The following is a 12627-nucleotide window of genomic DNA, read 5'->3' as shown; positions in this document are numbered from 1 at the left end:
TTGTCACCACCCTGTTGTTCTCCTCTCTCTCTCTCTCTCTCTCTCTCTTTCTCTCTCTCTATCCTTCTCTTGCCAGATCTCCTGGGGTCTGGTGGCAGGGTTTTACAGCTTTGGAGAAAAAACCCTAATGCTCCCCAGAGCCTAAAACATATTCGACCGAGATGCTTACCCTTGCACCATGGGGACAGCGGGTCACAAAAAGAGGACGTTAAAGTTCAAATCACTGGCTTCGGTTTGATGTCTTTTATCATCTGTCGCTGGCAAACTCAACCCAAACAATCACGATGAAAACAAAAGCACACGTCATCGAGACAGTTGGCAGTTTGACTGTGGATCCTGGGACCCTGGGCATTATTCCAGCTCAAAAGTCTCTCTTCAGTTTCTTCCTCAATGTTGACTCCAACGAGTTGTTAACAGACACCCGCTTGGTTCATTTTGAAGATGGCTGTTATGTCTTCAGACTTGTAAAACATGGATAAAGCAAATCCAGGCATGACGCCAAGAGAGAGATGAGTCTTCCAGGGGTCTTCAATGAACGTATAATGTAAAGAGCCTTGGTTCCACTTTTACTAGGATTGTATTACTCACCAGCAATTCAGCTCACACTCCAACAGAGCTTTCACCTAAATACTTTGTTGTTGTTGTCTCAAACACAATGAAGAATATGACACTGGCAACTCAGAAGAGGGCAAGTGGAAGTGGAAGAGATGGATGAGACAGGAGACCGGGAGCTTTCCCAGGGAGACTGAGACGGGAAACTGGGAATTTTCCCAGGGAGACTTACAGCTGGATCCAGCGGGGGAAGCCTCATCTCCATGCTCTTCAGCCAGTGCCGCAGCGCCTTGATCTGACCCCGGAACTCACATTGCCACTGGCTCCAGTGTTCGGGGTCAACCCTGAGGGAGAACACACACACACACACACACACACACACACACACACACACACGGGCACACGACCACACACACACGGGCACACGCACACACAAACCCATGAGCACACACACGCACACACACACACACACACACACACGCACGCACACACACATACAAACACAGGCACACACACACACACACACACACACACACACACAGAGAGACAGCTCAAACAGCTCTATCTATCTGCTGGGCGTCCACCCACCATTGTCTAGAGAGGGATCAATCATCTGGTCAACACAGTGCAGCTCCTCTGAGGCAGACGTGTTTTTCAGGTCTGCTTGTTTTAGAAACATCTGATTGATCTCCTGAACTTTGGACTTCTACTGTACTGTACATCAAATATATCAACAGTTAATAGGACCATGGCTAGCTGGAATTCATACTATATTACCATAACCATAACCATATATCTGACCCATATACTGTACAATATCTATCCCCAGAGACAATAAATCTATTTTTCTGACTGGCAAAAGCTGGAGGGAATTCCACCCTGCTTCAAGTTGCCTCTGCCTCGTCCATTAATTGCATGTGTATTTGGACATCTCAACGGTTAGAGTCAGTGACAGTCCACACTAGCCTTTGTTTCTGATTTCTCGACATTCACCAGGTCACTAGTGAATAACCGCGGTTATAGCGGTTATTCACTGTTCAATGGGTAGTGAATGAGTGACTGATCTGAATGCAAGCAGTCTTTTTCCATTCAGTGTACAAGGAAATAAACACTTCCAAACCCAGAGAGTAATCACTGGCCCATCAGCTTATTATAACTGTTAATGATTTACCTTGAAGTTTAGACACTCTCATGTCCCTTAATTAATAAATAAAACAAATGTAGTCTGTCAAACATTCCAATTTTAACACCAGCTTTTGAAAAGTGGGCCTATAGTAACCGTAATTATTATTATATTAACTAGTATCAAACTGTCTTTGTGTTGAAGAAACACATTAAACATGTGTTAGTTTCATGTGAGTTGCTTATTAGATCCCATCCTTTGATTCTCATTAACTAAGGACTTGAGGCCAACTTCGGTTACTTTCAGTTGTTGTTTTTTCGCCTCTGGTCAACATGGTGCCACAGCTGCCACAGAGAGCAGGTCGTGTATCACACAGTGAAATGCCACCCTTGTGCGGGTATCTCACAGGAGGTCATATTAAAACCTGCAATGGAACTGTACAAGTTCTTTTACTATGAGTTAGTCTACAGGCAACCATTACCCAGAATGCTTCCCTGGAGGTGCGACAGTTCCAGGAATATCACTGTCTTCCTGAAACAAACAGACAAGGAAAAGTAGAGGTGTATTTCAGGATTACATCATTCTTTTGCCCATGCTTTTGTGCCAAAAGATAAAAGACTGAGAGTATCAAAGTATTAATCAAAAGTGAAACCTGATCTACTCTATCATTTGTGTGTCAATCGTATGAAAGGTTTCATCAAACCAGCACATTACTACCCCAGCATAGCCCTGAGGGATGTCTGTAAACTGGACTAGTTGCCTCCCCTGCTTCACTGTCTATGACAAAGATATTAGGTGGAACCTCAAATACAAGTGTCTATATCAGTTGTACAATTGAATGCTTTCCTGTATTTATGCACAGGGAAAGGGTCAATTAATTTCAGTAAATGTGACAACAGTGCCCTCTTGAGGTGCATTGGATATTCTAAGCTTTTACCATGTGTGTATAGTGTCTTATAAGAAAGACATTTTCAATGGACCGTATCAAATGTAACTGAATATAACAATTCAAATGCAAAATATACACACACATACGTCACATACATATTCTTATAATTAAAGATATGCTCTATAATAAGTCTTTATGAAAAAATGAAAAAAAAAAGATGAGATTTTTTTTATCATAGTTTATTTACATTAGTGTTGTTTTCAAAGATGCACCCAGTTTCAATCCCTGTCAAGGCACTCCCATCTTGTTATAGGCAAAACCAACTTGTTAGTGGATTGCATACAAGTTTACATTTTCCATTTTACATCAAAAATAGTAGTGATATTTTTTTCCTAAGCATTTTGAAAATCTATTCATCTTTCAGTTTTTCCAAATATTTGTAACCAAGTTAGTAAAACATGCAAAGCAAAAATATATATATTACAGTAAATGATATCAAAAATATGATGGAAAAATGGAAATAAAACAGGATTTACACAAGTCAAGTATTTTCAAAAAATAAAGAGAAGAACAATGTATAGGATTTTGCAGAGAGCAGAAAAACTGGTTGAGAAAGCAACTTAAAAGAGACATTTCATGGGAAATAAAAGTAAAAACATGGACAAATGAAATGCATGTAAGCAGGGATAAAAGAATACATTCAGTTTTTTATTTGTATGGTAGTGTTTAGTACACTGGGTAGATATTTTTCCAGGTTTTAAATCTTGCAACAGTACAGCAGCTTCCATTTTGTAATTTAGAGATTGGTGACTTCTGGTTAGTTAAAATCATTCCAAATTCTTATCGCTAAAAAGTACATTCATAAGATCATGTCAGCCATACTCTAGGTTTTAGACAAAGGCTTTTCTTAGCAGTAACAAATACATAGGAGAATATCCTATTTGTCCTAAGAAGCTAAACATTGGATGAAACAGTGGGTAGATTTTGTCTTGATGTAAGAGCCAGAATGCATTAAGTCCAGTGCAAAGTTCATGGTATGTATCTCAGGAAGATGTCAGCGTTACCCTAGCCTTTATTCAAACCTCGCAAGAGGAGATGTTTGTGGGTGAAGAGAGGTGCTTGACTGCAGATCTAAAATAAAAAAAGGCCAAAGTATAAATGAAAAACAATGAAAACTTAATGGCAAATCAAAGAGTGTCTTTTGTAATATTTAAACAATGATGTAAATCGGATGCAAACTGAAAAGATGCTTGTGATGGCATTAATGGCAGCAAACACTGCATATCAAATTGTCGTACCTGAGGAGCAGATGTTGATGGCTGTGGATGAATGTCATCCCAGACTGAGTAAGCACCACCTTCTTCCTCCACAGGACATCTGTTTGGAAAAGACTTCTATTGTAAAAGAGAGCAGATAAGAGAGTGTTGTTTATTAAGTTTGTCTTCTTCATTCTGAAATTGAGCACTCAAGGCAGATATTCAGAAAGAAAGAGAAGAGAGTGAAAGGACAAGGTAAATAAAGGGCATCTAAATAATGTGAAATTACTTCCAAAAATGTTTAAGGAGAAGAGACTGTCCTTTAGAGCAGAGAAGTGGAGAAAGGTAAACAGAGAGTGTGAAGAGAACAGCAAGCCATACCCAAATTCACCCAAGTATAACTTACAGGTAAAGAAAACCAGTCCATGAACTCTCCAGGTAATGTGAGGTGAAGCTGGGTGTGACATCTGAAATCTTCTTGGGACAGTAGGCCATGGGGGTTTGACTAAGTTGAGCTTGAGTGTTGGTGTGAGGACTTGTGGTGCACTTTTGTCATGAATCATGATGGAGGGCACTGGACTGGCTCAATATGTATCCGGTTTGTCTTTTGGGAATGTCTGAATCCATGTGGACAGGGTGTTTGGTGCTTCTTTGTTATAGCTTAGCTGGAATTGCCCGCCAAAAATCTATATATATCTTTCCTGCTTTCATTGTTGCTCTCCAGTGTCCAAGCTAATAGTGTTTTTTCCATATTCTGCTCTTTAGTAAGTTAGCCAATTGTTCTTGATTGCTTTGATGGCTAACATCCTCTTCTTAATAAAATTGATTTAACAGATATCTATACACACACTGTACTTAGAAATATAGCCATATATATAGTTTTTGAATCTGGTAACATAAATTCTCTATCTATCTTGGCATATCTTTTGGAGTTTTCTCCAGACAAAAAAAACAAAACAAAACAAAAAAACTGTAAAAACAATTAGAAACGTTCTGAAGTCGCAAGTAGAAATGTAAAATATTTAAAAACAACTAGCCTCAATGACAACTGCTCTATAAAAATAGCTGTCATTCAATCAAAAAATCCATGTTATTCTTAAAATACTACACTATTCAATATTATATATATGAAACTGCAGGAAAAAACAGACAATAAAAATAATAACCTATTAAGGCCGGACAGGTATTGTATGCATAGTTTTCAGCATCCATACTACTTGGAGTTGGAGCTCAACAATCCAAACTTTTTTTTTAGAAAAATGGTAGTTTTCGGAATGCAATTTCCTAAAGCAACCACATGCAAAGCTGAATAAATAAGTCTTTGTTGTCTTCCTTTTTAGATATCATTCTTTCCTATTTTAAGCCACTGAGGTGTGAAGGGGTAGTGCTGTTGTGAAGGAGCTAATATCTTCGGCTATAGCTGGATGACATTGTGGATGAGGATGAGGAGAAGGACATGCCAGAGAACAGTGAAGAACCAGTGGCATCAAAGCTGCCTCTTCTTGAGCCAGACCTGGACCCTGTCCTTGAGCCAGAGCGAGAGCCGGAGGCAGATCCAGCACCACTGATGTTGTAAGGGCTGTACAGGCCTTTGCTAGACTGAGAGGAGGCTTCCAGAAGTCGTAAGCCTGATCCTTCCTCAACCATACTTCTGTCCATGGCATCTTTATAAGAAATCTTGAGTTTGGTTTTAGGGCAGGTCAGGTATTTGGAGTAGGCACTTACATCTCTTAGCTTTTGGGCAGTGCGAGCATCAATGCTACCTTTCTTGATGCCCTCTTCCAGAGAAACTCTTTCCTCAACATCTGGTTCTATGAGACCACCAGTGAGGTACTGCACTTCAAGGAAACGCTGACCAGCTTCATAATATAGCCAACCTTTCTTGAGGGCTTGGGAGGCAGACATCCTTACTTTGGTTCTGGGGTCCTCAAATCCATTGAAGGCTTTCTGGGCCAGGTTTAACCTGTCCACCATTATCTTATCAACAAGACCCTTCTCAGTTGCCTCAGCGACAGGGAATTTCTCCCCTGTTGCAGGGTCAATTATGCCTCCGGTGCAAGCCTGTGCCTCTAGCAGTCTCTGGCCCGTAATGCTGTCAACTAGATTCCTGTGCATGGCCTCAGTGACTGAGACTTTCTCTAAGGTGTCAGTGTCAAGAATTCCAGCCACGGGCACGGTCACTTCGGTTGGATCATTCCAAATGGTGGCTGGAGTTCTGATAGAGGGCACAGGGCTCATAGGATATGAAGAAGTTGATCCAAAGGAAGAGGACCGGGAACGGAAGCCACCCATATTTCCAGACAGCATGTCAGCAAATTCAGTGATGGGCAAGTGTCCAGAGCGGTACTGATCCAGAGAAGACTGGTCAATGAGACCTCGGGCGATGGCATCATCAATGTCATATTGTCGGCCTGATCTCCTGTCAATGATGACGGACCTCACAGTACCGTCAGATGTGGTGGTAGTAATCTCTTCCCACTCACATTCCTGCTCTGCCAACTCCAGGTAGGTCTGATGGTCAATGAGCCCTTTGCGGTATGCTTCGTAAACAGTCATCTCTTTGCCAGTCTCTGGGTCCACAATGACCACTCTGCGCTTGCGCACAGAGGACTTTGAAGACGTCCTCCTTTCTCGTTTCTTCTCCTTGAGCAGCAGGAGCACAAGACCAGTGTCTGGATCTGTAATGCATCTGTCCATCAGCTGTAGGTAAGTCAAATTCTCTTCAGTGTTGGGATCAAAGAATCCCTTGGTGTCATCAGATGGGTCAGTGAGGATCTCATTCATTTCCTCATCAAAGAAGCCACGTTTGTAAGCCACCTCTACGGGCAAACGGTGACTCTCCTCTGGATCAATGATTCCTCCTGTGGCAATCTGGGCTTCAAGGAGACGGATGCCATGATCTTTGAGGATGAGGCCTTTCTTCATGGCTTGGAAGAGAGAGATGGTCTTGCCTGAGTAAGGATCTCTGTAGCCTGTCACAGCCCGTTCTGCGGACAGAAGCTTGTCTTTAAATTCTGGACCCACAATGCCCATCCTCACAGATTCATTGACTGTCAGCTTAAGGTTCTTGATTGGGTCAATCACATAACCTGTTGCAGCTTGGGCCTCAAGCAGCTCAAAAGCTGTCCCTGGTCTGATCATATTCTTCTTCATAGCTTGGTATATAGAGAGACGCTCTCTGTTGGTCTCCACAAACACTCCAGCAATACAACTTGCACCTTGAAGATACTTTTGGAGTCTATTGCTGACTTCATCCACAGTCACTAGACCCTCATTCAACTCTGTGACGGTCTGCTGGTCAATGATCTGTGAGCGGAAGAGCTCCTCCATGGTGATCTGTTTCCTAAGACCCTTGAACAACAGCCTCCTGTCTGCAAGGGAGAGGAAACGCAGACCAGTTTCGGGATCAACCTTACACCTCTTGAGCAGCTGTGCATAGGTCATCTCTTCTTCTGTCAGGGGGTCTACATATCCCTTCACCTCATCAGACAGCCTCTCCATGGTCTCTCTGATGATGTATCCACGGTGCGTAGCAACATCTGATGGAAGGTGGAAGTGGAATTCGGGGTCCATAATGCCACCTGTGGCTGTTTGGGCCTCAAGAAGCTTGAGAGCATATTCCTCAGTAACAAGGTTCTTTTTCATTGCTTGGAAGAGAGAGATGATCTTGCCACTGTATGGGTCTTTGTAACCAGTAACTGCCCTTTCAGCAGAGAGAAGTCTGTCGTGGATCTCTGGGCCAACTACACCTTTACGGACAGCCTCATCAACGGTGAGCATCTCATTTTTGACAGGATCAACTATGAATCCAGTTGCAGCCTGAGCCTCCAAAAGAGTCATGGCTACTTCAGAGTTCATTAGGCCCCTCTTCATTGCCTCGTAAATGCCAATCTTGTTATTAGAGTCTGTCATGACACCAGCAACACAACCTGTGCCAAACAGATATTTCTTTACACTCTGCATCTCCATGACCTCTCGAATGTTCTTCTTCTCCTGTTTGAGCAGATTGTAGATTTCTTGGTCAATGATGCGAGCACTGTACAGCTCATCAATGGTAATTCGGCGTCTAATTGTGTTACATGTTTTGATGTTCTCCCCTCGGATGATCTCTCTCTGTTCCATGATCTCAATGATGATGATTATCATGCGTTCTTTAGTTATCTGGCCAGATCGGTATTCGTCCATGAGTTTTGCCCTTTCTGACTCTGGGAGCAGATTTGAGTTCATGATATCCCAAAGGGACGTAGGCGTGTCTCCAAAGCCTTCAATTGGAATGTCAACCTGGGTGCCGGCTAGGGCATTCTGGGTCTGCTCCTCGGTGTACAAGTATGTCTTTTCAACTATTGTTGGTGATTGTGGCTTGGAGAGAGTCAAGAGACTAAGTCCTGTGTCTGGGTCACACTTGCATTTATCTTTCAACTGCTTGTATGACACATTATCATCTGTTGTGGGGTCCGAGAACCTCTTGTTGTCATCTGAGACCTCAGAGAGAGTGTTGATCAATTCTTTACTGAAGAATCCACGCTGGATTGCGGCATCATTTGGCAAACGATGGCTGTTCACTGGATCAATTATTCCACCAGTGACCATCTGTGCCTCCAGAAGGGGCATTGCTTGGTCCTTTGGAATAAGATCCTTTTGCATGGCTTGGTAGAGGGTGATTTTGTTTCCAGTGTATGGGTCTTTGTAACCTGTGACTGCCTTCTCAGCAGAGAGCAGTTTCTCATGAAGTTCTGGGCCAACAAGTCCTGATTTTACAGCTTCATCTACAGTCAAAAACTGATTTTTCTGTGGGTCTACAAGGAACCCTGTGGCTACCTGAGCTTCAAGTAGTGCCACACCAGTGTTCTGTCTAAGAAGCTTATTCTTCATTGCTTGGTATATGCTGAGCTTCTCTTTAGTCTGATCATTATAGATACCAGCGATGCTATCTGAACCTTGTAGATATTTATTGATGGATTTATCTTTGCTAACTTCTGCTGCAGTCTTCTTGCCTTGATTGACTGCATCAAATGTAGCTTTGTCAATGATCTTAGCATCAAGCAGTGATTTTGCTGGTGCTGTAGTTCTGAGTCCTTCAAAGTTGCCTTTCTCCTGTTTCTTGGCTTCTTTTTCGTTAACGACTGTGATCACAATCTTTATGATTCTTTCAATTGTGATTTTTCCTGATCTGTACTGTTTGATCAGATCTTCCCTTTGTTCATCTGTAAGATATTCCGAATTAAGCATTTCCCAGATAGTGACCTTTCTGCCTTTGAATGGGCCACTGTCAACCTCCATTGTAGCCTGACTCATGACATCTTTGGTCTGTGACTCTGTGTATTTGTGCTCCTCCTTTGAGTTGATAGCTTCATCAGACAGAGGCAGAAGCTGAAAGCCAGTCTTTTTGTCTGTGACACATCTCTTGTGGAGTTGCCGGTATGTGATATTCTCTTGAGTGTTGGGGTCATAGAAGCATTTGACATCATCTGTTGGATTGCTCAGGAGCTTGTTTGTCTGATCATCAAAGTATCCCCGTTGGCAGGCCACATCATGGGGAATGCGATGACTCTTTACTGGGTCGATAATACCTCCTGTTGTCATCTGTGCATCAAGAAGTCTGATTCCCTGATCTTTCTTAATGAGGTCCTTTTTCATTGCTTCAAACAAAGACACAGCCTTGCCAGAGTAAGGATCTTTGTAGCCAGTGACAGCTCTTTCTGCAGACAACAGTTTTTCATGAAGTTCTGGACCAACTAAACCTGCCTTAACAGCCTCGTCTACTGTGTATTTCTTGTTATTGAGAGGGTCAATCATGAATCCAGTTGCAGCCTGTGCTTCCAGCAGATTCAAAGCATGAGTGGACCTGATTACATCCTTCTTCAAGGCTTGGTAGAAGGACAGTGTTTCTTTAGTTGAGTCAATGACTACACCAGCAATGCAGTTGGTGCCTTTCAAAGACCTGTGAACATGATCCATTTCAGACACTTCCTTGACTGTTTTATTGCCTTTTTGAAGTTTGTTGTAAAGGTCTTTGTCAATGATTTTGGACTCCAAGAGTTCAGCAGCAGGGACAGGTGCTCTCAAACCTTCAAAGCTGAGTTCATTCTTTTTCTCTTTCTCCTCAGCAACAGTTATGACAATCTTAATGATTTTCTCAATTGTGATTTTCCCAGTCTTGTACTGGCGGATGAGATCCTTTCTCTGGTCATCTGTGAAGTACTCTGAGTTGATGATTTCCCAGATTGTGACAGTTTTTCCCTTGAACTTTCCAAAGGGCACAGATACATTAGTTTTGCTGAAGACATCCTGCGTTTCTTCATCTGTGTACGTTCTTGCACTGAGAGCAGCATCCTCTGAGATGGGCAGGAGCAGCAACCCTGTCTCAGGATCTTTAGTACATCTTGCAATCAACTGCTTGTATGTGAGGTTTTTCTGGGTATTTGGGTCAAAGAATCCTTTGGTGTCATCTGTGGGCTTGTCCAGGATTTTGTTGGTGTCTGTATCCAGATAGCCCTGTTGGAAGGCAATTTCATTTGACACACGGTGACTGTGGACTGGATCTATGATTCCTCCAGTTGCCATCTGAGCATCAAGCAGTCTGATGGCCTCACTCTCCCCAATGAGACCCTTCTTCATGGCCTCAAAGGTTGAAATCTTTCCACCTGTGTAAGGATCTTTGTATCCGCTGACAGCCCTTTCAGCAGAGAGCAATTTGTTGTGCAATTCAGGACCTACAACTCCCTCTTTCACTGCTTCATTGACTGTGAGCTTTGTATTCTTGATGGGGTCAACTATGAAGCCTGATGCTGCTTGTGCTTCCAGGAGAATTAAGCCGGTGCTTTGAGCAATTTTAATGTCTTTCATGGCTTGATAGATGGACATCTTTTTGTTTGGATGCACTAAGAGGCCAGCAATGCAGTCGTTTCCCTTGAGAACAGTCTTGAGTTTGTCTGTCTGGCTCAGGGCCTGCACAGTGGTTTTACCCTTCTTCAATTTATCAAACTCTTTCTTACTCAGAAGTCCAACATCAAATAGTCTACTTGCAGGTACCTTCTCCCGAAGGCCATCAAATGAAAGAGGAGACTCTCCATTTCTGCTGTCAACATCATCTGTGCCTTGACCATTGAGGACTTTCCTTTCTGCTTCTGTTTGAATCTGGATCTCACGGGTAACGGATGCCTGCTGAACCTCTTCCAGTTGCTGCAGCTTTTCACGGAGCTTCTTGTTTTCATCCTCAAGCATTTTCTCTTGCTCTAGCTTCTTCTTGGCAAGCTCCTGCATCTCCTTCTGCTTATTGAGCATCTCCTGCTCTGCCTCCTGCTGTTTCTTGAGGGCAGCATCCATGGTGGCCTTGAGCTTGTTCTTCTCCTCTTCCATCTGCTTCCTCTGCTGCTCCTGCTCATCTTTGAGAGCCTGTGCCTTTCTGACCTCCTCTTCGAACTGGCTCTCCAGCCTCCTCTTCTCATCTTCGATGAGCTTCTCTTTTTTAAGCAGCTCCTCCTTCTCAGCGATGAAGGTCTGCTGAAGGAGTGTCTTCTCCTGCTTCATCTGCTCCTGTTGGGCACTTGCACTCTGAGGTAGAAGAGAGAGAATGAAATGAGTGACATGATAGTGTTGTTCCTTACAAAAAAAATAACTCAAAACAAATACACATGGGTAGTTTCACAATCAGGGTTGGCGCTTAGATTTCATTGAATTGCTTTGGACAAAAGCGTCTGCCAAATACCATAACCACAATCTACTGAAGGATAAAAAAATGTGGTAACCAATGGTAACTGGTCACTGAATTATGCAAACTTAATGGAGGCATGTCGGATTGGACATCTGAAATAAATCTAAATTTTCACTCTCAGTATAACAGCCTGGTTATGCCATGTGTTCAATTGAAGTGCTCTGTCCGTGGAGCATAAAATAGTTTTAGAAGACGTGTCTAATTTCTTTGAATGTACTGTATGTGCCGTTATCACATCTGGAGTAGCCAGTTCCATTGATACTAGTGGAGGCTAGCTGTTGCAGCACATGCTCTGCAAACACTGTAGCGTGCCTGGTGTAGCGTGCCTGTAAAGTTACATATCTTGATAAAATATGACATTGCTCATTTAGGTTAACATCACCTAAATAAAACCAGTTAAGTAAGTTGTGTATACTGGTGTTTTTACATATCACATTTATAGAGTATGTGTTGGAGTAAACAAAAATGTGTGGGCCATCATGTGGTCGCAATTTAAGCATTATCTTTCTGAGGTTGAAGTAATATCTGTTCTATTTTAGCTATCATGGTGTCAAAACTAGAAGACACATCCAGTGGTATGGAGGCAAACTGAATGACATGCTAGCAAGAGGGGAATTTAACTCCTTAAATTATGACGTCTAGTGTATTTTGTGAAATCGCATTGATAAATTGTGATACATATACAGTATGTAATACATTAGGCCTATAGTATATTACAATACAGCACATTAGGTCCAAAGAAAACCTACACCCTACACAGGTTATTATGTAAGGGATAATGTATAGAACGCCGGTCATTATCAGAAAAATAAGTCCCGACAGGATGAATAGAACCCTGACGCGCAGCGGAGGGGTTTTGCTTCATCCTGAAGAGACTTATTTTCTGATAATGACCGGCGTTCTATACATTATTCCGCTTATCATACGGCTACATGCCATAACGAGAAAAGAAACTTAACTCAATGTGTCTTTAGCAATGACTTGGCTACCGTTTTGTGGCTTCCGCTAGAAAAATAAATAGTTCGCCACAGTTGACAGTTGTGTGTTGCCTGGCAACATACTTAGTAGCTGAGTTTCACTTTCAATGAAATTC

The 12627-nt window shown here is 42.4% G+C and overlaps 1 protein-coding gene across 3 annotated transcripts in view; it reads right to left on the bottom strand.

Moving 5' to 3' along the window:
* Positions 1 to 3241: 3241 nt before the first annotated feature.
* The window catches only part of LOC134082569 (plectin-like), a 70421-nt gene continuing 61035 nt past the window's right edge, over positions 3242 to 12627 (bottom strand). For all 3 annotated transcript variants that reach the window (XM_062538376.1, XM_062538377.1, XM_062538378.1), the window contains exons 32-34: positions 4227 to 11374; positions 3863 to 3958; positions 3242 to 3695 (exon numbers count right to left, since the gene is read on the bottom strand). In XM_062538376.1, the coding sequence (XP_062394360.1) occupies positions 5222 to 11374 (6153 nt within the window). In that variant the 3' untranslated portion in view covers positions 3242 to 3695; positions 3863 to 3958; positions 4227 to 5221. The remainder of the gene's footprint in view (positions 3696 to 3862; positions 3959 to 4226; positions 11375 to 12627) is intronic.

The sequence above is a fragment of the Sardina pilchardus genome, chromosome 6, assembly GCF_963854185.1.
Source record: "Sardina pilchardus chromosome 6, fSarPil1.1, whole genome shotgun sequence".
Classification (NCBI taxonomy): Eukaryota; Metazoa; Chordata; class Actinopteri; order Clupeiformes; family Clupeidae; genus Sardina; species Sardina pilchardus.
Note: the sequence above shows the minus strand (reverse complement) of the source record. Positions and strands in the feature narration are given on the sequence as shown.